The sequence below is a fragment of the Seriola dumerili genome, unplaced genomic scaffold (genome assembly GCF_002260705.1).
Source record: "Seriola dumerili isolate Sdu_G_001 unplaced genomic scaffold, Sdu_1.0 BDQW01000290.1, whole genome shotgun sequence".
Lineage (NCBI taxonomy): Eukaryota > Metazoa > Chordata > Actinopteri > Carangiformes > Carangidae > Seriola > Seriola dumerili.
In genome coordinates, this window is record NW_019174545.1 from 204,576 (window position 1) to 232,185 (window position 27,610).

The 27,610-nt window shown below is 39.3% G+C and overlaps 3 protein-coding genes and 1 pseudogene across 4 annotated transcripts; 2 read left to right on the plus strand and 2 right to left on the minus strand.

The window, feature by feature from the left end:
* LOC111230778 overlaps positions 1-3,691 on the plus strand; it is a 7,155-nt pseudogene extending 3,464 nt beyond the window's left edge.
* A 1,610-nt stretch (positions 3,692-5,301) lies between these two features.
* LOC111230779 (U4/U6.U5 tri-snRNP-associated protein 2-like) lies at positions 5,302-9,125 on the minus strand. Its single transcript, XM_022757604.1, has 12 exons — positions 8,973-9,125; positions 8,572-8,650; positions 8,367-8,461; positions 8,148-8,284; positions 7,475-7,627; positions 7,160-7,385; positions 6,952-7,026; positions 6,701-6,768; positions 6,160-6,348; positions 5,826-5,968; positions 5,527-5,605; positions 5,302-5,340 (listed from the first exon to the last, which is right to left on the minus strand). The coding sequence occupies exons 1-12, from the start codon at positions 9,031-9,033 to the stop codon at positions 5,302-5,304; spliced, it is 1,344 nt and encodes a 447-aa protein (XP_022613325.1). The 5' UTR covers positions 9,034-9,125.
* Positions 9,126-9,202: 77 nt separating this feature from the next.
* LOC111230813 (UPF0561 protein C2orf68 homolog) lies at positions 9,203-11,572 on the plus strand. The gene is made up of 4 exons (XM_022757650.1): positions 9,203-9,618; positions 10,232-10,347; positions 10,440-10,585; positions 10,690-11,572. The coding sequence occupies exons 1-4, from the start codon at positions 9,509-9,511 to the stop codon at positions 10,810-10,812; spliced, it is 495 nt and encodes a 164-aa protein (XP_022613371.1). The 5' UTR covers positions 9,203-9,508; the 3' UTR covers positions 10,813-11,572.
* A 10,913-nt stretch (positions 11,573-22,485) lies between these two features.
* LOC111230930 (S-adenosylmethionine synthase) lies at positions 22,486-27,610 on the minus strand. Of its 2 annotated transcripts, XM_022757826.1 has the most exons (9): positions 27,346-27,610; positions 26,557-26,634; positions 26,333-26,455; positions 26,106-26,218; positions 25,836-25,979; positions 25,529-25,747; positions 25,259-25,441; positions 25,003-25,136; positions 22,486-24,294 (listed from the first exon to the last, which is right to left on the minus strand). In XM_022757826.1, exons 1-9 carry the CDS (start codon positions 27,437-27,439, stop codon positions 24,192-24,194), a joined length of 1,191 nt encoding a protein of 396 aa, XP_022613547.1. In that variant the 5' UTR covers positions 27,440-27,610; the 3' UTR covers positions 22,486-24,191. The 2 variants fall into 2 exon arrangements, with proteins under 2 accessions (XP_022613547.1, XP_022613548.1); XM_022757827.1 differs by lacking the exon at positions 22,486-24,294 and having other exon boundaries at positions 24,999-25,136.

Genomic DNA, 27,610 nt, shown 5'->3' on the forward strand with positions numbered 1-27,610 from the left:
TGTGTGTGTGTGTACGTGTTTAGAAATCATGCTAGCTCGCACGAAGCGGACTGCGGTAACATTTACTTGTTCTGATTTTGCGGTTGACACGACCAATCTGGTATTTCCGCTGCGACCCAAACAAGCCCGCACTGAGTTATTATAACCTAAATCATCTGCTCTTCCTATAAGTTCTCGTGCTCGCCAACGCATGCTGCATCTGGGTTTGTGCTGGTGCTGCCTCGCGGGTTTCTCTGGTGTTCCCACGGTTAAGAATGAAGAAATGTCTGCCCTTGACTGTGTCACCTACGGTGCCATTTAATTCCTGTTGTCATGTAGCCGGCTGTATTGTGGTGATATATGATAACATGAATTACTGCACAAAGATGCAACATAGGCTATTCTGACTTGATACTAAATACTTAATATGTTGTACCGTTTTAAATTTTTACTTGTGTGTATTCATTCTCCCTTCTTGGCTCTTTGTGGTTTATAGGTAGACTCCGAGGTTGATCATAGACCCTTTTTCGATTCATCAAACGAGAAATCCTGGTATGCTTGACTTTTATTTCGCTATATTATCACTGTTTTGTCTAAATCAACCGAATATTATGGAAACTAATATTTTATGTTCAAATAATACAAACCCACTATATCTTATATTAACACTTAGCTCTGTCATTATTAGAAACGAGTCACATTCTCCTTCACATCCTCTTTTGCACATGTAAGTATGTTTGTTTAAAAATAGCAAAAGGAAAAAGAAAAAAAAAGGTTAGTGCATTTATCAATCAATTTAGAGATGATGTTGTGCAACCTACATTCATGGATGTTCTCTTACCCTACCCTTTAAAAAAGTGCACGACAGTGCGGGCAAAAACCCTGAACAGAGTCATGCTTTATGTTTAAATTGAGTTTGTTGTAGTTCAGGGCCTAAAAAATTAGATGCTATGACTGTGGCTCCTCCTTAGCACACTGGACATCTGTTCAGATGCCAGCCAGATCATTTCCAGCTGTCCCCAAACGATGATTTCACCAGGGATAACTAAAGTGAGTATCGTCTGTGATCCACTGCATTCCGCGAGTTTCAATTTACTTTCACGTTCCACTTACTGACCCAACATAGATTTGAGGAATTGGTGTGATGTTAATGGCAGCCACTACAGCAGCTGGAATACATAATATCTTAAAAAGAAAAACTAAAATTACTCAATATATTACATTGTGATTTTCTTAACAAAAAGTTTAGGTTTGTTCAAGCGTATTTGCAAGTGGCTCACCTTGCACTTCTCAGACAACATAAAATGGGTAAGAGTTGGGTTGTCTATTGTGTAGAACAAATACCATTTAAGACACCCAGCATCCCGTTTACGCACAGCATTAGACAATCCACTAACCCCTGTGCCTTTGACAGAAGACTGATGTAATGACAACCGTTGCATGCTCTCTGCCTGTGCCACTCCCAAAGAGAACAGGCATCAGAGTGTGGATTCACAAAGTGAAAGACCGTATCTTGCCCAAAGTCCTGCAGCAAACACCTGGTCACTGCAGGTGAGTTTTAGCTTTCGTATTGTACGCTTCTTTTTTCGACACAATGTCTAAAACAATTAAAACACTATGGCCTCAGAATGAGGTCTGTTAAAATCCAGACGATATGTGTTTTGTAGAAACCAGGTGAGACACTGTATGTTTGTTGTGACTCTGTGCTGTCTCACAAGGAGAAAACAAACTGCTGAAACTCCCCAGCCATGTCACTGAGATGAAGTCTTATCCAGTTCTGCACTCGGCACTCTTCACTACAGGCCATCAGTATGAAAAGCAAAGTGGAATATAAAATGAAACGCTTGAAGTGAAACTTTTTCATTTCTATTATACGTGGTCCTCTTATCAGCTATTCTCTCTCTAGGACAGTTCAATCCAGTTTGCACCCTGTTGTTTGTTTTATCAGAAGAAAACTGGAGACCCTGTTTGCCCCAAAAACCATGACTGTGAGGTGACTTCCTTTTTTTCTGTGTCAGTGTATTGCTTGACGCACAACCCACACATCACAGCATGTAAGTGTCACTATCTCTCTGTCTTGCCCTGCAGATGCTTTAATGAAGCTCATGGAGAGATTCTGCAATCTTGTACCTAAGAGCTATAAGGACCGATGTGATTGATTTCGTCCGACAAATTACGGCGTACAGATTGTCGTAGAATTCCTCTTATCGTCCGCTGCGCCTCACACAATATATGTACTCTACTTGCACCTCTGTTTGTGTTCGAGGAGCCTGGTTCAGGTCAGTCACAGCGTTCATATCATGAGTCAATTTTGGTGCAGCATTTGTCGTATGATCCATGCCAAGTTAACGCTCGTACTGGATTTCCCAGAGGTGCTGCTTCCCCTCGGACTGTGAGTCGTGCCGCACGCTGGTGGTGCTGAGCCGACTGCACCTGGGTAATAACTCCACCGAACCCAGGATTCCTCTTTTGCTTCAGTCTGTGTGTGTCCATCACCCCAACGCCATCCCTAAGTCTGACCCTCACTTCAAATACTAACACTTAAGCACTCCAACTATACAAAATCCTTCACAAATCACTGTAACCTTTTTAAAAATATTCAGGTTTAAGCCAACCAACATGTTTTTGTCTGTGGTCCACACAGAAAATGTGTCTTGTGGACACATGTTTACAGTTACTCAGCTGATTATACCTTCACCTTCTCCATGTCCTGTTACTATATTCTTTTATAGTTTATTGCCTTGAATAAACCTAAACCTAACCTTAAATTTCAAGTGTTCAGTAAGGAAATTAAAGCAGTTTCTAATCGGTTAGATTAAGAAGAAAAAATCGTATGAAAAAATTTTAAGTTAACTCTCATTCTCTTTTCAGTGTGAGGCTTTCACTAAAATCTAATGGCTCCCGAATGCAGAAGGTTTTGGGAAACCAGAATGGATGTTCCACATGCTTGTGAAGTAAGAATAAGCTTTTTAAAAAAGTCAAAAGTACACATCAGGTCTATCTAAAGGGAGAAGACAAAAAGGAAAATCTTTATATCCTAAAGTCTTTATCCAGTATTACGGAATCCACAAGAGTGAATTGTGCTGCAGTAATGTTTAATCTTACTTCCACATATTAACAAGAGACCACCTTCACCATGGGTGACATTTAGGGCACTGGCAGAGTGAACTGTACCATCACTTAAAGGCAGCACACTTCCTCTGGTGACTAAAAAATATATAATTAGTTGATTCACGAGATAATTTACAAACACGCAAACAAATCATGAAGACAACGTAGCCAATTGAATGTTCCTGTGCACATATCATTCTTTGCTCTGGTTCAAATTCTGAGGATCTTTTGTCCTGTCTGTCCTGCAGAGAGCTGATCTGTGCTGTTGCCTCGAGGAAGTGGAGCCGCTGGGAAAGAATCGTTGTACTTGGGGACCAAGCTACTGGTGCAAAGACAGAGAAACTGCTCAGAAGTGTGGTGGTAAGTTAAAGGCAAACAATTATTGCTAATTAAGCTGATAAAAGTGACAAACAGGTCAGACCCCATCATCTGAAAATTACATGTTTCAACATGTTGCACGCATGTTTTTTACTTCATTCGTTTGCCCATAATCTGATATTGTGAATAATTTCAGGTTTTTTTTCACATCCTATTTCTGTGTATTTTCTCTCTGCAGAACCAGGCCTTCTGTGAGAAATACATGTGGAAGAATAATGAGTGAACCAAAACTGCAGCTGTAAAGATATGTGCACACAAAGAACCCCTTTCTTTTTTACAAATTATTACACTTATCAACAGTTTTAAATGTTTTCTAAATGTAATGCACTGAACATTTTTGTTTTACTTTTGGGGAAGTTATTCATCTCATATGCTAATTCAGTCAGACATAAATAGTAAATAATGAAATATTGTGATTTGCATGAAGTCATGAAGTGATGTGTCACAAGACTGGGGCTGGGATTCAGTCTTTAAGCATCAGTTTCTGTAGCAGGTTCCAGTTTTGTGAAGTGTTATTCTGTATATTTACAACATAGTATGATGCCATTATGAATGTAAAAAGTGGGGGGAAAAAAAGATTTTGTCCCTATGTAGCCATAAGATGAATTCTCAGAATGTACTAAGACAAATTTTGGACAACTGACTACTGCAACTGAATTGCAAAGGTGCTTATCCTATTATCTTATTGCCACAATACACACTCCTAAAATGAAATTAAACCAAAGGTTTGTCATTAAAAGTCAAAAGACAGCCAAACGTGTGTCCTGGAGCTTGTTTATTTAGAAACACCCACATAGTAAAAAGATAAAACAGTGAAAAAAAACATTGAGACATTTACATTTATTTGCTGGATATAGTCCTGATGCTCTCTTGCACTCTCGCCACTCTCATTCTATATTTTTGTCATTATTTTGAATCACATAAATACCAGTTCATTTTTTTATTTTATTTTTTTTCTAATGGCAACAACACTTCTGGCCATTCACCCTGAAGAAAATCCTGCCTCACTTACACCCCTGTGTGTTGTTTGTGTCATCATCAGTCTCTTGTCTCTTCAGATCTAGGAGAGAAAATACGCAATTACCAAAGCGAGCTCTATGTAAATGTAGGGTTAATTGATAGATTCAATTACCATTTTTAATTTATAATCATTTAAAAGATCATCTTGTATGAAATAAGACCTGGCTAAAACAAGTTTTTGAAAGCTGCTAACAACATCGTTTCTACTGAACTCTGTATCATTACCTCTGATCATTTTTACCAAGAAATTGCACGGTTTCATTCCCCACTTAGTTTATTCTTGCATCTTTGAAATCACCTAAATCATGTCTGAAGCTCTTCAGGAAGGGATGACCTGTTTTTTTATTTGATAGTGAGAAAAAATGTACTTACATTTTTTTGTTTTAATATCATTACAGAACGTTTAAAGAAAAACCATTTGCAGATTTTTAATAATGTTTTAAATGCATCTATGATTGGAAACGGAACCTGCATTATGTAAAGACTAAGAGTGGCCTATTTTTTTTTATTTAGCTCAGTTTATAACTATTGCTGCTACAATCAGAGGTTAAATACACCTAGATAGTCCATGCCATAATCAGAAACTATAACTGTCTGTTGTACTGAAGATTTGCCTCTAAAAAATTGAAAGACGTGCATCTGTGCTGTGAATGCCATCAGATGATAAGGTGATGATTTCATGTTGCATGGAAAAGTATGCAGCCAGAGCTCTGAAACATTTACATTTTCCAGCACATACACACAAAAAACTGCGTGGGAGACTTGCCTGGATGTAGGCCTCTGATAGTGTGATCATCTGGGGGAGAATGTCGGTCACTGCAGGTCCTGCATCTCATACCACTTCCCAGTTCCCTGATTAAGAGATATTATAACAGATGGTCAGTGATGACATTTAAACCCATGAGTGTAATTTAATGCGTTTGTGATTAATGCTACAACAAATCAGGCCAATTTCAGAAATATTCTGCTTGCAGCCTACATGATGCAGAACATGTATTCTGTATGCTCCCTCAGTGGGTTTCCCATCATGCGACCTACATTGGCGACGAGGTCATAAGTTGTGCTCTTCTCTGTAGCTTGAGCTTCTTCTGTCAAGTACTCACGCAGGTCCACATTCCTATTGAAGCAAATACAACAAACAAGTGACAATACGAACGAGTGCATATTTACACATGAGGGTAAAATACTCACGACCCTGACATCACTTATTGAAAGAGTTATATTGAACAATGATAACAACCAATTATTACTATTGTTAACATGCACTTCATGGTTTCATCAGGCACTCTGAATAAAAGCATAGATACTTTGTCTTACAGAATATGTACAGCACTTACGTGATAGGGAAGTTGACAATTGTCGGGTTCTTTTCCACAAAGAAGTTGTTCTTGGTGAATCTTTTGATGCAAAAAATGAGGTACGGAGGCAGTTTGGTCAACTGGAACCTTTTGAGAAAATTCTCTTTGTAGGTTTTGTATTCCTTAATGTAAATGAGACAGAAAAGTGAGCAGAGATAGTGTGTTTGCATCATCAATACCTGTGCCAATCTGACATCTAAACGAAGCTGTTGCAAAAATTATAAACTTTGCTCTAGGTCCGATTGTACGTCAAAACAGTACGATCCAGTCCTTGTCCAGAAAATATTTTTTGTAAAGACGAGGGAATCTGTACCTTCTCTGTGCTGCCGTTGAACTTGCCCAGGATGTTGAAGAGAGGGACCTGCGGGATAATAAGCTGCTCCTTCTCATCCTTGTACAGTGGAGCTGTTGGGAGGTCAAGTGTCAGAAACAGGAAGGTGGATTCAGACATCTGCTCCTGGTACTCCTCTGTCACAAGCAATGCTTCTTTCTCCTCTGGAGGCTGTAAAATGAAAAACAAAAACAAAAAAACACCATGTGGAAATTTAAATTATGTTTTCAAAGGGATTCAACAAAAATAGCATATATATGAGAGGTACATTTGAGGGCATGTGAAAAATTAAGAATATTCTCTCTGGCTTTTGCCTCATATCTGAGCTTAGGTTTTGATTGGGCCTCCAATTTTGACGAGAAAATAAACTCAGAAGTAAAGTGTTTTTCAGCTGTGGTCAAGCACTTTGTTTAAGTAGTTTTAAAAAATATGAATTATTCAATTCATTCATTATTAGAAACGTGAATCATATAGTTCATCATAAGTGTCAGTTAATGAGTTCAAATACAAGCTGCAGACTTACTAAATCTGGGTGTGGAAGTTTCTTGGAAAAGATCCGCATGGAGCCTTGAAATGCTTTAGTAATGATTGCTTTAATGGAAGAAAGACATGAGGACAGAGGTTAGGTCTCATTGTTGCACACTCAACTAATTAAATGTGTATTCCAGTTTTTTCTTCAACTCTGAACAATGTACAATTAATCTGTCAAATACCCATTGTTTATGTTCATAGTGAACAGATAGTGATAACACCGCTATTTCTCATCCAACTCACATGGCTTTTTCTTTGTGCCTCCAAGAGCCCCATGCAGAGCATTCAAGAACCACGTCATGAAGTCCACAGCATCTCCTACAGAACAGAAAACAATCAATCAGGACCACAACACACAGTATTCTCCAAGGGGCAGCATGTGTTGAAACCCTATTTGATTTTAATTTTCTTATTTTTTGTACTGCCATATCTGTTGCATCACATATCTTACCTTGCTTGGTAATTTGGAAGTTCTTCTTGCTGCACAGCACCACAGCCTGCAGCATCTCATGAGGAGACACGTGGGCCTTGAAGTTTCTCGGGTTCCAAAGTTTGCGCATCAGCTCACCAAACCTCTGCACCAAGAGGAACATGATGTCCCCCGGTGGCCTGCGGATTCCTCTGTAGTTTTCCTCCTCCAGGAAGTAGTTTCGCAAGGGCGGAACATTGGAAAAAGCCTTGGAAGAGGCAAATATGAAACAGCTGGTATTACTTAAAAAGTTTATGACTACGTCCAAATAAGGTCCACTGAGGCAGTTATTCATACCTGCAACACCACGTTGGCGTAGTCATTGGCTTTGATATTGTTGAGACCTACAATGCCTGGCAGGTACGTCGTACCATCGTAGGCTCGGTACAGTTTTCCCTGCTTGTCCAGCCCTGCAATGTGCTGCTTGGTGAAAGTTGGCTTTAGCACATACTGTAGAAAAAGAAGTGTCAACAAATTAGTGACAAAAAACTTAAGTCTGGAAATATGGACAAAAATCAAACCTCAGCATTGACAATACAATATTTTGAGCACCACATGTCAGAGTATCAGTACTGGTGCTTTAAAACAAACTTTAACCACCGTTATAACATTTTTGATACACAAGAGTGTCAGTACATGTGTTTTTCAAACAGGTTTACTCATTTATTGTTCACTGAATTCAGGTAGAACAGGTCATTTTAGTCTGACTCAGCTGTGATGTGATCTTTTACATCAGGAAAATACAATATTTGAACTATATCCTAATGTAATAATGACCAAACTTGCAAACATATCAATTCAAAGCATAATATTGATATTGCACCTATTCATTTCTCCACTCTGCAGTCATTCTCATTCCCTGTGAAATTTAAGTTTGCTTGAATTAAACTGAACATCAACATTCTTTCCAAGTTTTGTATCAAAAGCATAATAATACATGATGAGGAAATAACCTTGTGGTTTTACTTACAGTGATGTCTTCTAGTGAAGAATCAATGATCTCATAGTTGTCTGGCAGACAGTAAAACTTGAGAGTGTGCAGATTGAGGAATACATGATGGGTAAACTGTACACTGTGAGTGTAAGCATGGGACTTAAGACCTCTACCTACAAGGAAGCATACATGAGTGAATCAGTCTCCGCACAACAAAGTGTTTATTCTGGTTGAAATGTCAGATAGTTCGCCTACCTTGAAAGTATTTCCCACAAATAAGGCAGGCGTAGACATTGATATGGGAGAGAGAGATGGAGCAGAGCTTCTCAAAGTCAAAGTCCAGCACACTCCTAGTAGATTTACAGACAAAACTGGGAATCAGCTGCAGGGCTATAGAGATGGACAGTGCTTACTAGCATTTAGCAATAACATTAGCCGTGCATATTCAACTTTATCTTGCCTGTTTATCGTGTCAAGATAAGGGCAGTGACGGCTTCTCCGGTCTTCTACTACACGTCCTCGTCCTATTTTGGCTGTCACTGCAACATAAAGGGAAACACAACGTGCGAGGTCAGTTAAGATTATGTCCCATCATTTGGATGAAAGCTAGCTAAACATTCTAGCTAACGTAGCATTTAGTTCAAAGATGATGATGGTTTTGATACACTGTGTGCTGTGGAAGGGCGGTGCCTTACTACAGCAGTTTAAACCTACATGGAACAAATATTGAACGAGCCGCTTCTGTATAGCTGGACCAAACAGTGAGCAGAATCGAACGCACTTCCAGCTAGCTGCTAGTAACGTAGCTACTGGCTAACCAAATGTAGGACATACGTTTAACTTTAAAGTAAATAAACTTACCTCCGTCTTCGCTGTCATCGTCGTCCACCTCAGCCTCTCTTTCTCGCTTCAGAGAAACCATCACAGCAATGAGCTTGCGATCTTAATTTCAAAACAACAGAGAAATTACAACTTTATTTGGATTAGATGAATGGGTCTCACACCGTGCGCGTCGAAACTCGCGGTGTTTGTACGTCGCAGTTAGCAAATGGACGAAAACCTATCCCGGAGTTTGAAGCTACACCGATCCTTGAGCTGTTCGGTGCCAGAATTGATTACTCTTGATTTCTGGCAGCATAACCAGCTGCCTTTATTAAACGTTGTGTACCTTATTGTTGCGTTTATATTTTGATGCATTTTGTAAAAATCATCTTTAAAACAATGTTGTTGTTTTTTTAGATAGTATTAATTTATAAACTCCGGGAATTTCACGATTGGACAACAAATTACCATTAGCTAGCATATAGCTTTTTGTCAGTGCTCTGATTGAGACTTGTTGCAATCATAAGCGTCATTAGCTCCTAAATACTGTCATCATATTTGAGCTGTCTGTCAAAATGGATATTTTGAGAGACGATGAAGCGCATGAGCTGAAGTATAAACCTGGGGGGCGTTTGGATATGAGCCACGGCTTCCTGCACCATATCCGGAGGAACCAGATTGCTAGGTTATTTCCTTTACTACCGTTAGCTAATGCTAGCAGATAGCATACTAGCTAGTTCACGACATACAGCTACAGTATGTAAAGCTGCAGCTACACTTTTCTTTTTTTAATAGAAGTTGATCTGATGCTGAATGAAGGTTCATATGGAGGGCAGTATGATTCATAATGATTCATATACGCCCTTTTATGCCCAAAGTGAAAATATATGTAAAGGTCGTACAGGCCAAAGTTATCATTGGTTTAGGACATTGGATGCCAAACAACTGCTTATTGTAAAGAAAAAAGGATAAACAAATATAACTTATCGATTTGTTTCAGTATCGGCAGGGGCTTAATTGTGTCCATACTGTTACCAGATGCAGCCATCAACGAAGGGGCGAAGTCATTCAGCATGACATGTTTTTAAAATATGATCTCCAAGAGATATATTGATGATGAAGTCAATTTTACACCAAATTCTGGAGCTTAACACTTAGACACATATTTCTTGCTTACAATTATAACGTGTAAATGTATTTTACAATACCAAAATGCATTTCAGTAAAGCAATACCTAGTATGTGGTACATTACACATTTCAAAGCAATAACTAAATGTCGATTTTCTGGCTCTCCAAGAGATGACTATGATAAAGAGGTGAAGCAAGCTAAAGAGCTTCAGCGGCGGAGACACACCACAACCCCTAGACGACCCCGTCGACCTGACATCCAAGTGTACCATCCGCGACGAAGATGTAAGATCGATGTGTCCTTTCAATACGTTTCCGCCCATGATACTACATCCATTGAATAAAGTAAAGAGAACGTGTATGTGCTTCTTTTCCAGATGGATCAGAGTCAGGGGCTGGTGCTGAGGCTGAAGAATGGAATGAGAGTGGGTCGAGCACAGAGACTGAGATCCATGGGACTGAACTTTTCTGGCTTGACTACCAGGCGGACTCTGGTACCATTACGTCCTTCCTCGTGCACAAGGTTAATGGACATCCTATTGTCTAATGATTCTTCCTTTTTGTGTCCTTTGGTCTACTTTAGTTTGGTTTGGTCTTAATTTTATGATGTTCCTTGTGTTTTTAAAGGGTGATAAGCCTAAGAAGGTAGTGGAACGTGTTGCAGAAAAGAACATCTTGGATTCAGCTATGAGATCAGCTCTGGAGGCTCGGATTCGGAAGGAAATGGACAAAAGAAGAGACAAACGCTGAGTGATATCAAAAGCAAGAATGTGATGGCAAAGGGCCTACAGGTAAAGGCCTGTGGAATAATATTTCATTCGCAGTTCTGTGCTCCTCCAAAGCATCAACGCTGTTGACAGTGTTGGAGGCATGATGAGGAAGTGGATCCTGTACAATGACTGTCAGCAGAGATCCAATGTGTTGTCCCACAATCAAGTCGAGTCTTCTGTTTTTAAAGGAGAAGGAACAGTGCTTACCATAGACAGTATGGTTGGGAGTTGACTGTCATGTTCATGTTTACTACATTTTACTCACTTTGTACTGTTACCTCATATCCTGTCTCATAACACCTTTGAGTTGACTGGACCTATAAAGTTATGTTGTTGTTTTGAAACAGTTAAATTCAGAAAGGTGCAGGTACTCTCTGCCAGAGCTCTTGTTAACCTTCCTCCTCCATTGAACACCCCCTGTGTTTCTTGTGTTTACAAAAATCTAGTTTTTATAAAGAAGATTTAAACTTTTTTGGTAAATTCTTTTGAACAGAACATCTCTCAGTCTGTCAGCGATCTTGTGTTTAGAAATATGAGAATTCAGTTTTGTTTTTTAGTGAGTTGGAGAGTTTAGTGGATGTAGCCATGATAATGTGTTTGTGTGGCAACTGTGTTTCATTGTTTTCAGTATTCTAATTTATTTTCTGGTTGTTGGAAGACTTTTATTTTTGATACTGTAAAAATTTTTGAGGACACAACTTGTATATTTACATATACAATGACATATACATAAAAACAATTTCTTACTGTCCATGTGTCTGGATGTGCATTTATGGAATTGAACAGCCATAAAATGTGAATGTTTTTTTTTAGTCTCTTGATGCTCTGTACAAACTTAAATCTGACAGGAAAAATAGCAGAAATACATATAATATCAGCTTCAGCTGATTGATGGAGGTGTTTCACACCATGTTTTCAGCAGGTGGCAGTATGAGATAATTTTTCAACTCTGCATTCCTGTCTGCTGCTACCTAACATGAGCTTCAGCTGCTGTCTTATAAAATGTCAAGTGATATTTTAACATTTAGATGCACAGTAACAGTGCACTTTATCTGTAAAAACAAGACTGTATAGTGTCATTTCTATACCAAAGACAATGTTACTTGTCATTGTAAAAAAAAAAATCACATATCGTTTGTGAATATGAACGTTCAGGTATTTCATATTTTATTTTGTACTAAAAAATTTAAGGTAACACTGGAGATCTGAGGTGCTCTGATGACTTAGAGGTGGTCCCCAGGTCTACGTACTACTTGCAACCATTGTTGCAAGTCAGTCCCCATTTCTCTCTCCCCTCACTTCCTGTCATTTCTCTACTGTCAGCTACTTAATAAAGGCATAACCCCCCCCCCCAATCATTTGCAGTGCAGGGTCACTGGTGGATAAAACTGAGTGCTGCTTATCTGACAATGAGTAGTTCTTTGACTTTGTAGACAAGATGTCACTGTCTTTTGTCTTGTAAGGTGGGCTGAACTTTTGCATAGAAGCCCAATTCAGAGGTTTAGATTTTACAGTTTGCAGTGCTGCTCACAATGTATGAGTAAAATTGCATCTTGCGACTTCAAAATGCCCGTGCAACATTAGTTTTTCTGCTGATGGTGGCCTGTTTTGGTAGCAGCCATTATTTCCTTCTCCAGAACAATTAAAGAGTTTTTATAAGCTAAAAAGTTCGACAACCATTTCCATCGTGGGAAAAAAACAGTCGGCATGACATTTGGACAAACACAGTTGATCCTCTATAGTTGGAGATTAATTCATTGTTTTCATAAATGCATGAAAACATGCAAACTTAATCCTCAGACCACATGGCAGGCTGAACCGCCAGTGTTATGCAAAGCCTTATCAAGGAGGAGTGGGCTCTGTCATGCTATTGGTGGAACAGAGACACTCCCCTTTAAATTGTCAACGCCTTTCTCCAGCTCACTTTTCATTCCTCAGTCTGCATGTGACTGAAGTTATGAGAGGGGAAACACATTCCCATGTCACCTAGTGTGCTGCTCTCAAGATTATCTCCAGTTTCACCAGTTCTCAATTGGCTGAAAATGACCCAATCACAATCCACACCTTCGTACCCCTCGCTCCTCCTTACTGTAGCTTAACATTATATAACACATAACCTGTGTTTTGTAATTCACACTTAAGGAGCACCTGTCAAATGTTTTGACAATATGAAAATATTTACTGAAGTATCTGTTCTGACAGGCAGACTGGAAGCTATGCATTTGGCAGTAGTTGAAGTTGAATGTTGCGTAATCTGTTACATTAGATGTAATATGCAACATATTTCCATTTCTATTTAATTAGACGAGTCTACACGGCACTTTTGTTTCTGACCAATTGCAAAATAAGTCTAGCCATCTTAAAACAATATGTACATTTGCATTAAAACTATTGTTTTACTTAGATTCTCAAACACTCACATCGACGCAGTGCCCTCACCAAACCATTTAAGGGCTGCTCGCAATTCTGTTCTCAAAATCTCTTATTCAATAGAAAAATGCTCAGGGAGCTTCAGTTTCCATCTCATCATGGCCTACATCACACTGTTAGTTTTGATTTATTTACTGAGGTACTAAACTTTTGAATATTTAAGTAAATATTGCAAACAAAGTTGCATTGTTAAACACAAAAGTACCCAATATATGCCTTCACTCTCTTTAGTTAATGGAGTTCTGTTTATGTTGACGGCTGAACGTTTACATCCTGTTTTTTTCCCTTTTAGTTCAGTAAAATGGTGAGGCCCCAGGCTTCCTGCATTATCTTAGCTTGTATCTTTGATTCTCTCTCTCTTTTTCTCTCTTTCTGACTTTTTTGATACATCTTAACTGGAACAAACTACCTTGATACGCTCATGATAATCCAGTGTAACAAAACACATTTTGGAGTTTGTAATAGGATCAGCATGCCTATCTTTTTTTCTACATTCTTGTTTTGAATTTCCTCAGCCAATTAAAGAGATGGCTGTTACATAATAACCGTAGAGTTTAGGCAGAGTTGGCCACAATGACAAACTAAGTCTAAAGCCAATTTAATAACAGTTAAGATAGGCTTTTGGAATGTCACCAGAGCTACTGAAAATACAGTTACATAACTGTGGAGTTAACAATAAGACAGACTGATTCAAACATGCTCAGATGCACCTTTGTAACACTCATCACTACTGATAAGGTGATGTTCAATACAAACAAGTCACACATACAGGGTGAAGGAACTCAGAAATAATGTCAGACATAAATAACAAATTTGCATTCCACCCCTTAAAATTAATGCATTAGGTGATTATCGAGAAAAAATAATCAAATAAAAACAAATGAATGTACTGTTAATACCCGATGTATACAGCACTACGAATTGCAAGACTGAAGAATGAAACACCCCTGTTAAGGAGGAGGTTCAGATTGAAAGGGCATCGGTCAGAACGCATCAGCTTTAAACTTTACTTTTCCAACACAAGGTTTATTTTTCTACACAAAGAAGTTGCACTTAAGCATTAAGGGGAGCGAACACACGCGGGTTTTCATCTGAAAGAAACAAATACAAAAATTAGAAGACAAGTCAAAATTAATCAAACGTCCATCTTGAGGGAATAAGAATAAATAACACTCAGTTCAACTATTCATGCACATAAGATAAAACTAAAGAGAAAGAAACTGCCACCCCATGTGACGATCAGGAAAAAGAGTGAGCAAAAGGGTGTGCAGGGTTTAAATAGGGAGTGAACAGGTGAACTCAATCAAGTAAATGAGGAGTGACCAAAGCATGAAAAGAGTCAATCAGTGCTGAGGAAAGGAGAAGAAAGGAAGTGAGGTAAAGGAAGGAGAAAAGTATTGTCAAAATAAAAGAAAATAGGACTCTTTACTGCAATCACCATGTAGTTCTAGGAAATACATAGTGATAGACAATATTTGAAACACAGCAACATCAGTGTTGTGTGGAGGTAAATATTTTACTCAACACTACAACATGTCTTTGTTACTCCCTGAACAAACACTCAATTTCATTCATTTGGCATTACAACATATAAGAAAGTGCTAAAAAGCAATGCAACACTTACAGACTGAAGAGCACACAATCAGAAAAAATATATTTTTCAACGTCACATCAACGTACATTTAACCCTGACACTAGCCTGTGAGGGTTTTTCCCATATGGTCAATATATACAACAATGAAGTTTGGATAATCAAGGTGGGAGAAGGTTGTGTTGATATTGCATATAGTATTTTCATTGTACAAGCCTTTCAGCTTTCCTGTAATTAGCTGATCCTTGCCTGTGTGTTTGCATTACCTGACAGGTGTTTTACAAAGGTAACCAACTGTAGAAGATTTGCACATATTTTCACTACTGCTGAGTTAGACTGTCTCGACTGATTTTACTAATGTGTTTTACTATTCGCTGATATTTGCATAAATGTCATTGTGTAAAGTTTGCCAAGGTAAATATACTGTTCAAATCCAGTTAGAATAACGGCCAAACCAGTTCCAAATGCCTGAAGTTTACTACGACTTACTAAGATTTAATACTCACCAGGCAGAGAGACGTATCCTTGGATTTAGATGTTCTTGTTCTTCTTTATTAAAGCTCAAGCAGCAGTAATTTGACACATGTACAAATGTAATTGAATGCACCATAACGTTCATCAATACAGGAGATTGTCATGATGATAATGTTTTATTCAACACACCCAAATCACACACATACAGGGTGAAGAAACTCAGAAATACTGTCAGACATAAATAACAAATTTGCATTCCACCCCTAAATAATTAATGTGATAAGTGGCAAGAGAAAAAAGTCAAATAAAACCTAATGAATACAACTGAGAAAAAAAATTTGAGAAAGTTTGAAAATTTTGACTTGGAGATGTTAACAATTTGAAGACATTTATCACAAGAGCAAAAAGCCAAAGGAGGAATGGTTGGATTTAATTTCCTGCAAAAGTACAGTAGCGCAACAGCAAGCTCTACCTGATATTGCATCAGCTGTCACCTAATCCTCACAAGAAATCCCACTGACCTCAACTAAACAGCTGACCTGCGTCTGCCCTTCTCACTGTGACAGCTCTCTGTACTGCTCTGTTTGTTAGTGTGTGCATTGGCTGTGAGGAATTTAAAGGTAACCAAAGACCTTATCTCTCAGTCTACAACAATATTTGGTCTCAACATCATGTTCCGTTGAGGTGCCCATAGTGCTTTGTTTGGTCTCGTGTGGCACAGTCGGTGCCCTCTGAGCTCTTTGTTGTGGGAAGATTCCTCTGTGTTCTTTTCTTTTTTTGTTGTGGAGAAACAAAAATATGATACTGTAAACCTTGCCTAGATGCCACAGAAAGATAACTTTATAACATCATTGTAAAAGACTGCCATCAACCAATGAAGGTTCAGGGCCTCAAACTGAGTGTAGTGTGAGTGTGGTGCAATGCACTCAAGGAACAATTCCACAGACTTTTATTATTACAGCCCAGTGCACTGCAGCTGCAGCAGTATCCATCTATGCTGCAATACTCGGGCAGTGGGGAGTGATCTTGCCCATTCAAGGCTGTGGAAGTACATCCCCAGCAGAACCCCACCTCACCATTCAGAGATAAATATAGACGTTTGACTGAGCCAATGTGGTCGTGGAAATGCACAGCTGTGGAAGCTAAACTGCAGACAGGACTTGAGGTCTGAATTTAATGGCGTTACTTGAGCATGAATACTGTTCATAGCTTGATATACTGTAACTGTAGTGATGTCATTTGTGAAATGATCTGGGCCAGTTTTCAGAAACAAGGAGTACATCCAAACATTATTTAAGGTCATAAAATTTCAGCTATGTATTCCTTGAGAGAGAGATTTTGGAAAGTAAACTCTTGTCTTTTTTGGTTTTTAAATGTATTGAATAATAATTCTGGAGATTTGAGAAATGTCATAGTTGGAGATGTATTTTAAATAATCATAAACCTTCACATTTATTCTTATGGATGAAAATAAAACATATTACTAAAAAATAATATATGCGTGATCCCAGTCTTTGGTGTTGCCATGGGAGGCAAAAGTACCTGAAATGTTAATGTGTTACTTTTCATAACACTGAAACTTGTGCTGCAGCGACCACATGTACAGTCCACAAAATCTACTTATTAATTTGCAAAACTGGCAGGATTTATGTGGCACAGTAACAAAGCTAAGTATAGTGTAAAGGTTCATTGGATTACTAATTCAGAACTGAATAGACTCCAGAGATCCTTTGCCAGAACAAGATCTGATGCTAAAATCTCTCTGACTGAGTTTCAGACTGAACGAGTTTCAGACAGGATTTGAAGTAAATATAATTAGTTTGTTGGTACCAGGAGCAAAATAAATCAGACATTCCATTAGTAAAACACAATAATGTTTTGTTCATTTTAACATTTCCTCTAATTGTATTTTCCTCTTGTGTGAACAGTGGCTTCATAAAGTATTCAGTCCCCTTCACCTTTTGTATGCTTATTGTGTTGTGGATTTAATTGTAAATAGATTTAATTATATAATTTCTCTATCATCTATCTACATTCAATAATCCATAATGACAAAGTGAAAATGTGTTTTTAGACATTTTTGCAAACTTATCAAAAATCGCCAACTAAAATCTCTCATTTAATTCAATACTTTGTAGAAGCCCCTTTGGAGACTTCTTGGGAAGTCTTTACAGCAGGTCTTCAAGGACCTCTCTGTATTTGGCTGCATTCATCCTTCCCTCCACCCTGACCAGTCTCCTTGTCCCTGCAGTTGAGAAGCTTGGAGTTTTGCCCAAAGAGTTCCATTTTTGACTCATCAGACCATATTTTTTTCCTCATGCTCTCAGAGTCCTTGAAATGCTGTTTGGCAAACTCCAACCAGGCTGTCATTTGCCTTTTACTTAAAGTGGCTTATACCCACTCTGCCATAAAGGCCTGACTAATGTAGCACTGTTGAGACAGTTGTCCTTCCAGCAGGGATTTGCATTTCTGCAGAGGACTTCTGAAACTCTGTTAGAGGGACTGTCAGTTTTTGGTCACGACCCTGAACAAGACACTTCTGGCCTGGTTACTCAGTATCCAGGATGGCCAACTAACCTAGTTAAAGCCCTCCATTTCACTCCATTTCCTCCATTTCACAATTATCAAGGCCACTGTAATCCCAGGAGCATCTGAATCTTTTAAAAATGGTTTTAAATCTATGCCCTGACCTATGTCTGGTCACAATTTTATCACTGAGATCCACAGAGAATTCAGGTGTGTGGGTTTCCAATCACTTCAGTTTGCCACAGATGGACTCCAGCTTTTAGACACATCTTAACAAGGGCATAGTTTTGCATATGAACGGTAGGGACATGTACCTACCAATATTTTGGGAGGAAAGAATTGTCCTGCCAATATATGAACTTGTTCGCAATATGTTTAGAGTGAAGTCATATTCGATCATTCCAATGTGCCCTCCAAGAGGCTATGTCTCCAAGACAACTGATTGAGGAATACCTGAGTTTGAACTTTGGGACCTTTCTGTGTGGAATTTGAATGTTCTGCTTGTGCCTGCATGTGTTCTCTCTACATTCTCCGGCTTTCCACCCACAGTGAAAAAACATGAACATTAGGTTAATTAGCAACTCTAATGCCTTACTATACTATGACGTTTTGATGCCTTACAATTAATATAGCTTACTATGCTATGACCTTTTTATGACATTTAATGCCATATTATACTATGACGTTTAAATGCTTTATTATGCCTTACTATACTATGTCGTTTTCATGACATTCTCTACACCTCACTATACTAAGATGTTCTTAAGACGTTTTTTTACATCTTACTATACTATGATGTTTTTATGACATTTTTTAACGCTTTACTATACTGTGATGTTTATTTGACATTTTATGCCTTACTATACTATGACTTTTTTATGCGTTACTATACAATGATTTTTTTATGGGGCGGCACAGTGGTGCAATGGTTAAAACTGTTGCCTTACAGTGAGATAGTTCTAGGACTGAACTCCAGGCCTGAGGCCTTTCTGTGTGGAGTTTGCATGTTCTCCTTGTCCCTGTGTGGGTTTTTTCCAGGTACTCTGGCTTCCTCCCACAGTCCAAAGATATGCACATTAAGTTAATTCACAACTCCACTGCCTTACTATACTTTGACTTTTTGACTTTTTTCTTTCTTATTTGCCAAAATGTCATTATCATTTTGTGAAGCTTGCTAAGGCAAACATATCTCTTTAAATGCATCTGCACGAACAGCCAAACCTGTTTCAGTCCACAGACTTACTTAGATTTCGTAATCTATAGACACGTGTTCAGGTTTTGTTCTTGTCAGTGGAAGGAGGTGTTCACATAATCACCAGGGTAAGTGGGGTGAAATTTACACCAGTCCATTAGGACACAAAGTTTCCTGAATTGTTTAGAAGTTCTAATTAATACGGAGCATTTTATTAATTGACTTGCTGAGGAACAAAAACAGCAGAATGCCACATAGTCCCAGAGCCCCCACAGCAATCAACTTCATTAATGCATTTAAAATTTAATATAATTTCAGTGTTGGCTCTGAATGGTAGATTAAAAAGGTGGGGAATAGATTCAGAACATTCTATGACAAACACATTTTCCCAAAAATGTTCCTGGGCTTCGAACTAAAAATTCAAAAATGTATGCAACTGAGCAAACAGAAGGTAAATTAGCTGCTCACAGAGCTGATCCCTACTGTTCTGACCCTGCGGCCTTTGTGACCATGCAGCCAAGGTAATGTGGGGTTTCCCATGTCCTTCTTACTCCTCGTAGATTAGACAAGTTGTTGTTTATGTTGCCCTTGAGCTTATCAGATATACGCTGAGAGACTCCTCCTCAGACTTTGACACATTTTGACAACCTTTTTTCAACTTTGTGAAGAAGTTCTCCCTCAGGACATAGAATACATAAATTCAAGGTTTACACACATAGATACAGTATATTATTGTAATGCCCTTTATCACAATATCTTTACTCTGTATCAACACAGTAAGTATAATTTTCATGTGCTCATTTTATCTGTGAATGCAGATTGTCACTGTCCCTATTTTATTACATGTTTCCATTTTTCTACAGGAATGCACTTGTGTATCATTATGTTACACAACTCTGAAATGTTTGTGTAACTGGTTAAATAACAGCTATGCCTGGCGGCACCACAGATAAAAGCAGATGGGCTAAACTGACTCCATCAGTGTGTGAAACTGAGAAAACATACTACAAAAAGCATAGACAACACTTACAGAAACATATTGGAATCATTTGTTTTATTAATAGTGGTGATTTGGTGGTTATAGTTGTATTTAAATTACTGAACAATGTAGTAGAAAATAACCATTGGCATCCAAGTTCTTCATTGTTTATTCTGTGCTGCCAGATCAGAATCTCATGAACAGCGAGTACTGTTCATTACTAGTGAATGCTGCAAATCCTTTTCTACTAAGCATCTTCTGCTTCATGTGCTCTGTTTACTGTCCAACTTGAGAGACTGCTTTATCACACCCTGCCATTTGCTCCATTTACTACGCCTTCATTTACAATTGTATTGTTTTGTTAAATGAATGCTTTGCTTACGCCATAACCAAGGCCTTCAAGATTGAAGATCTCTTTGTTGCTTGGGTTGTGTCAAAGTTCCTAATGTGTTTACTGAAATTCTGTGAACTGCAAATTGCCACAGAGTCACAGAGTAAGCATTTCTGTTCTATTGTGTCTAACCTCTGCTATCATTTCAAGGTTCACTTTGACATATGTGAATTCCTGTGTTAATCTAGAAAAGGGTCACTCATGTCCTTACTGTTAACACTGCAAACTGTCTGAGTTTTTAGTAAACTGGAATGCCTTATTTTAGCTAATTGTATACACATTTAAATGGATGAGAAAAGGTGAATGTCTTGAATAAAGATCTTAAAGCGTAAACTATAAAACTGCATACAGTATTACAAATAGTGTTTAGTGCAAATTTCAGTTCAGCCATTGATCAATAAAGTCAGCTGGTGCCTTCTGGCATCTGGAGGTCAGTTTGTTATGTAAACTCATAAAATGGGCATCTTTGAGAGCAGTCAGTTAAAGCTCCTTTCAAAAGTCTTTTTCAAAATGTAATCATAGAAAACATTTATATTGCAGGGGGGAAGAAAACTTTTCCCTTGATGCACTGCAGTTTGCATAAAGGCTGACTCATTTGGTGGAAGCAGGGTATTGGCCTTGTTCCATCTCAAAAGGTGAATGTTGAATTAAAAGTGTTAAGGTGAATGGGGGCTAATAATAAATACTGTAAAAGGGCAAATATAACCCTAGGCGGTAGAAAGGGTGATGTCAGTGCTGTTGTAGTACGTAATCTAGACACATAGGGAAAAAAAACACCTAAATTCTGTCATATATACATTACTTACCAATTATGACAATGTTTTAAATTTTGTGGGTTGACCATCTTGGCAAAACAACAGAATACATAATGATGCATATTTATAAAAGTGCCTGTATAGATATTTTTTATTTAAAACATTGCTGCAAAATTGTGGCGACAGCTCAGAAAACAAAAATGAATGAAAAATGAATGTGTCCAAACAAGCCAAAAGGGTTCCCACGATTTGTTTTTATAAATACTGTTTTGTATTCTTTACAAAATCTAAATATTAATTCAAAATGACATTTCTTGCAGGGGACTGAGGAAACTGATCAGTATAACATCATCTTCAATACCACCTATGACTCCATGCCCATGCTGCCTGGTGCAAAAAGGGATATCAACCAGTCAATATGTGCCAACAGCCAATTTGCCTGCTTCAAGGCAGCCAGCTGTACCGTTAATCTCAGCGCTATTACGCCTGCCACACTAAAAGTATACTGACCTTTTCATTAGGTACAGGCAGCTGTCAGAGGCCAATAAGAAGGGGAGGGGGGGTTGGCTTGGTGTCAAACTGCAGTCAGCATGGCTCAGGACTACAGCAGGTCTAGGAGTAAGATACAAGATATGTACCCAACATACATGCCTGAAACACACTTCCCCTCAGGCAAGGGGGAGGCCTCAACAGTCAGAGCTGGTGAATGCATAACTGTCAGCTTTTGAAGACTGGTTTTCATACATTTGGAAACCAAAAAGATCACTAAACTGGCTGCTATTGTGGACTTATAACAAGTCATTATAATGTAGGCTGAGACTACATTTCTCAGATGTAATTGGCAAGTCAGTGGAAACCACCCTACATTATGGAGTGCAGAGTGTGAACATAATGGTTTGAAAGTTTGGAAGTTTTTTGGATAACTTTATGCATATCAGAAAATCAGGCAGGAAGGCATGTCAAAGTTTTATACCAACATCTTCCCTATATGGCCCAGGACCTTAGTTTTAAACTGCTGCTATATCTACTTTAGCATAATAGAATAATCAACGCTTAATGCTCAATATGGATTCATACTTCTGTTGTTGTAATGTTATTGCAATGTTGGTATTTGCATTTTCAGTGCAGTTGTATTGAAGGCTTGTAGGCAATGTACTGTGCTTCCACCACAAGAACTGTCTTTTTGACTTAACAGACATTTCAAATAACACTGGCAAAGTGGCCAGTGTTTTATTCAAGTACCCCTGCATTTCATCTCTACTTTCTCATTATGACTTGCAAGATCAATGAACAAAAGAAAATTCAAGAGTCGGGACATTTTAAACGAGTAGTTGTTTATTACAGAGCATAAGTAAACTACCCAGTCTAGACATGACACAATACAATATGAGCTACTTGTTCCTCTGGAAGTTGAAAGCATGTTGGTAGGAAGGGAGAAAAGCAAATGGGGAGTAGAGGAAATAGAAAAGGCACTCTTAACTTACTGTAGCCAACGGGATGCCCTCCGAGAGGTAAAAAGGGAACAAAACCCAAACTCCAAACTCTATCCAACACATGGGATGGCTATGTAAACAAGGCTGGTTTCTCTGTACTACACCAACCAAATGTTGCCATCCTATTAATGAGGATAGGTAAGAGCCAAAGAATTGCACCAAACATTTAATGGGATTTAAAACTAACCCATCAAAAATAAGTTCTGTATTCCAAAAATAAAAAAAAAGGTTGTAAAATAGTCATTAACAGTAGCCAGTGACAGTTTTTCTTATTGAGGCAGACCAAAGCTTTTCTGTAGAACACTCTGGGGCCTCAAGTCAAACACTGAAAAATGATCAAGTCAAAAGGAATTCAATATTCAATGTGTTTAAAGCTGCCTTCTGAAACTTCAGCTTCTCTGTATCCACGCTGAGTTTCAGAGAACAAATAAATAGTGTTCAGGTTTGATTCCTAGCCAATAAGAAGCTGTGGCAAAGAACACACCCCTTTAAGGATAAAGATGGGAATCAGGTTTCTCTGTAGCTACACCTGCCATCAATATACTTAAGGAGTAAAAGGGCCTTTAGTCACGTCAAACCATAAAAAAGCAAGTTAAACTACATTTAAAAAGGACTCATTTAAAATTTAATTTCATGTCATAAACGATTCCAATTTTCCATCACTATCAAGTACAACCCATACCTCTGCAGACCAGAGCAGTGACATAGCAGCTTCTGACTTTTCTGTATTACGTCAGAAAACAGCAAAGGTCTGTAGGGGCATCTGAGGTTTTATGCTCATTTGAGAGCTTGAATAATTACAATTTGGCTCACCCCTTAGCCTGCAGTGCATAGCTTTTTAGTGAAAATAGCAACAACCCTTGAATTTTAATTGTGCCATTCTAGCATCCTCCACAGAGACGAGGGAATAAAGCGAACAAAGGGATAAAGGACACCGGGTCAGGGAATTATCGTACCAGACTGACGAAGGAGGAATGTTTAAAAAGAAGCAAGACTCGTTTTAGCAAGGCGCCAGATCACAGGACCCTCCAACTATCAAATTGTGCTTCTAAATGGATTTAAATTTTTAGATGCACAGACTCCTTATATCAGTAGCACCAGTAAATTAAGAGGGGTGTCGCATATCTCCTAATATGCTACCGCCATGACACTGAATAGAAGACTAACAATAGTGACAAGTGTGGAATGCCTAAAGGAGAGCAACTGAACACAGCTATTCAGGGCCTATCACAACGAGAAGCAAGGGAACCTCCAGACATGGGAGAACATTAAGTACTCTGGTGCATGAGTTCATGGAACCCATCCAATTCTTTAAACATCAAGTTTCTGAAACGTGCCTCCTAGTGCTCAGTAAGATACTGCAACCAGCAGAAAACAGTAACAAGACAAAGGAGGGAAGTGGAGTGAGGAAGGGAGTAATGTGTTAAATGATACCATTATGAGAGAGATAAGGGCATTTCACCCCCAGAACCTTGTAGGCTTCTCTGTAGTATACACCAACAAGCCTGGGGGGAAAAGCTTAACAAGTTTAGTATTTGAGTTTTTTGGGCACCTCCCATGGGAAGGAGTCTCGGCCAAAGTGGCCATAGGCTGCGGTCCTCTGATACAAGGGCTTCTTCAGATCCAGCTCCCTGGAATACATAATCAACATATTTAGCAGCAGTCACACCCAGTGACTTCAGATGCACGCATTCATACTCACACAGGCATAACGCTCACTTTAGCTGGTGGGGAGCGCCGAGCCACCAAACAAAGGAATAAAATAAATAAATTAAAAAAAAAAAAAAAAAAAAAAAAAAAAAAAGCAAAAGCATCAGCTTTGCTAGACCAGCTGATAAACTGGGAAACACGTGAAGCTTCGACACTTACCCTGCTGATCAAACTGGACACTGCAGCTTGCAGATGGAAAAAAACTCATCCAATTTACAGAAAAAAATAAAATAAAAAACCTTATGCTATGAGCTTAACCAACTACCTAAGCTATGGTCTTCATTACACCAGAGATAATACATATCTGCCCCAATAAATTTGACTATTGCCCCCACCTAATGCCCACATGTGTAACCCACGATGCCATGTAATTAAGTCGAAAGAGATAAGGCAAACTCATAACCTTCAATGTGAGGCCAAACAAAGTGCCAGCTGTAGCAAAAGAAAATGGCATTGGCCTGCAGAGTTTCCACAATAAATTAGTGAATTAAATTAACTGTAAATCCTGAGCAGGACAACTAAATATAAAAAAATAAAAAAAGACAAAACAAAAAAGGCACAGGAGACAGGAGGGAGCCAGGTGCTGCCGTTTCATTGAGTAGCAGGTGGCTTCAGATGTTATACATTACCTGACAATGACTCCAGGACGGAGATCAAAGTTCTTCTTCACAATGTCAAGCAGCTCCCTCTCACTCTTGTTTGAGGTCCCATAGTGGAAGATAGAAATGGAGAGGGGATGGGCAACTCCAATGGCATAGGACACCTAATACAGCACACATACATGTATTATATCAAGCACAACAAACACAGAAAACTTCAGGCAGGAAACTCTTGCAGCCCCTCTCTCTAAAATTAAGACAGGTCGGTTTTGACACTAACACACACCTGGACCAACACTCTCCTGCAGAGCTCAGCCTTCACCAGAGACTTGGCCACCCAGCGTGCAGCGTAAGCAGCTGAGCGGTCCACCTTTGTGTAATCCTTCCCTGAAAAGGCTCCGCCACCATGGGCTCCCCAGCCTCCATAAGTGTCAACAATGATTTTACGTCCAGTGAGGCCAGCATCACCCTGTAAATGAGGATCAGAGGTTACAAAAAGGTAGGGTGCACATCACAGGCTAAATAGTTTCTGAAAGCCACACCCTTTGACATTTACCTGTGGGCCCCCAATGACAAACCGCCCGCTGGGCTGCAGGTGGTAGACGGTGTCATCATCCAAATAGATGCAGGGAACAACAGCCTTGATGACTTTCTCCTTTAGAGCATCTCTCATCTCCTCCAGGCAGATATCCTCGTCGTGCTGAACAGAGATGACGATTGTGTGCACACGCACAGGGAGCATGGCGCCACGGTCCTGGCGGTATTGGACAGTAACCTGCAAAGAGGGTGAAAATATAAATGAGCTAAATCACACCTACAAAAAGAGAATTTATCATAGTTGATAGCAAGTGTGTCCAATCTACCTGTGTCTTTGAGTCTGGCCGGAGCCATGGGAGAGTGCCATTGCGTCGCAGTTCAGCCATCTTAGCATTCAGCTTATGGGCAAGGACAATTGTGAGAGGCATACACTCCACTGTCTCATCAGTGGCATACCCAAACATCAAGCCCTGCAGAACAAGAGACATTCACTCAATGTTTAAGAACCTCAAGCCTCATTTGAGAACAATAATGCAGCAATTAGCAACTTCAGAAAAAACAAATGACAGACCAAAATGATTATAGCCCCTACTAACCTGGTCCCCAGCTCCAATGTCCTCCTCATTGCGGTCGATGTGAACACCCTGAGCGATGTCAGGAGATTGCTGCTCCAAGGCCACAAGAACATTGCAGGTCTTATAGTCAAATCCTATGCAGGCAACAGACAAGCAGCAGATCAAGACACCATTCATAAAAAAAATAAATAAAATGAAAGCCTTGGACATCACATGAACACATAAGCCAGAAATACTACATGTCATACCTTTGGAGGAGTCATCATATCCAATTTGACGGATGGTGTCACGAACAACTTTCTGGTAGTCCACTGTGGCACGTGATGTCACTTCACCTGCCAAGAGGATCATCCCAGTCTTGGCAACAGTCTCTGGAAGAGGAAAGAAATATGCACTAAGATAAGCAAGAGATTTTCCCTTTGGCAAGGTAAACATTTAACTTCAGCCAAATGAAAACACAGAAAATTCTTACCACATGCAACTTTGGCATCAGGGTCCTGCTTGAGGTGGGCGTCAAGAACTGCATCACTGATCTGATCACAGATCTTGTCTGAAAAAATGAGAACAAAAACAACAAATACCGGTATCAATAGACTGCAGAAAAACTAGATCACTGGGTCTGGACGTAAACTGTGGCACGTTAGAGCTACGGGGAAGGCTCGCGCTCAGTGGGAGTGGCTCCAGCCCATACACAGCCGCCATTTCAGCATCTGCACGTGTGGTTGGAAAGAAGGGAGCGCGCCCAATAAACCGGGGACCGGAAGGCAAAAGTGATGCACTTTAACACTGATTGATCTATACCTTAGAATGATGTAATTCAACTGTAATATGTCGTATTGTTCAAGCCCGCAAATAACACTACTCGTCATTGTGCTCCACGTACCTCGGGGATAGCCCCGGACATTCAGGAAAACGTCAGCCAGATCTACATATAATAGTATTATAACGAGCTGAGTATTCAAGTGACGCTTACGGTAAATGTCTGATACCAAGCCGGCGCTGTGTTTATTGTCAGTGGACCACACACGCGGCAGCATCACCGTTGATTAGCTAGCTAACATTAGCAAGTAGCGCATGCTCTTGAAACCGGCCCGGCTATATTCATATAGCGGAAAAGGCCGTAACGTTCAAATATGAATGATGTTGTGGGCAGTTGTTCTTATTACAATTAAATTATACAGTACGAGGTGATGAAAACAGTTGTAAGTTTTGCTCACTCCATCTAGACAAATTGATGTAAGGCCGGCGTGCCGGGTCTTACCGGGGTGTCCTTCTCCGACCGACTCTGAGGTGAACAAGAAGCAGTCCTCGTCAATGAGGGAGTTATGAAAGCCGTTCATCTGTCCGTTCATCATTGTTAAAGGTGGCTTCTGGGGTGAAATTTAAACAAGAAGTGTTACAACGCTGATACCAGACTGACTCTGCAATTCTTAATTCTAGCAGTGCCTCGGCGTTTTCCTTCCTCTCCCAAAGGACGGTCCAAGCTTCTCGGTGTATTGATCCTGGAGCCTGAGCCTCATGGCGCA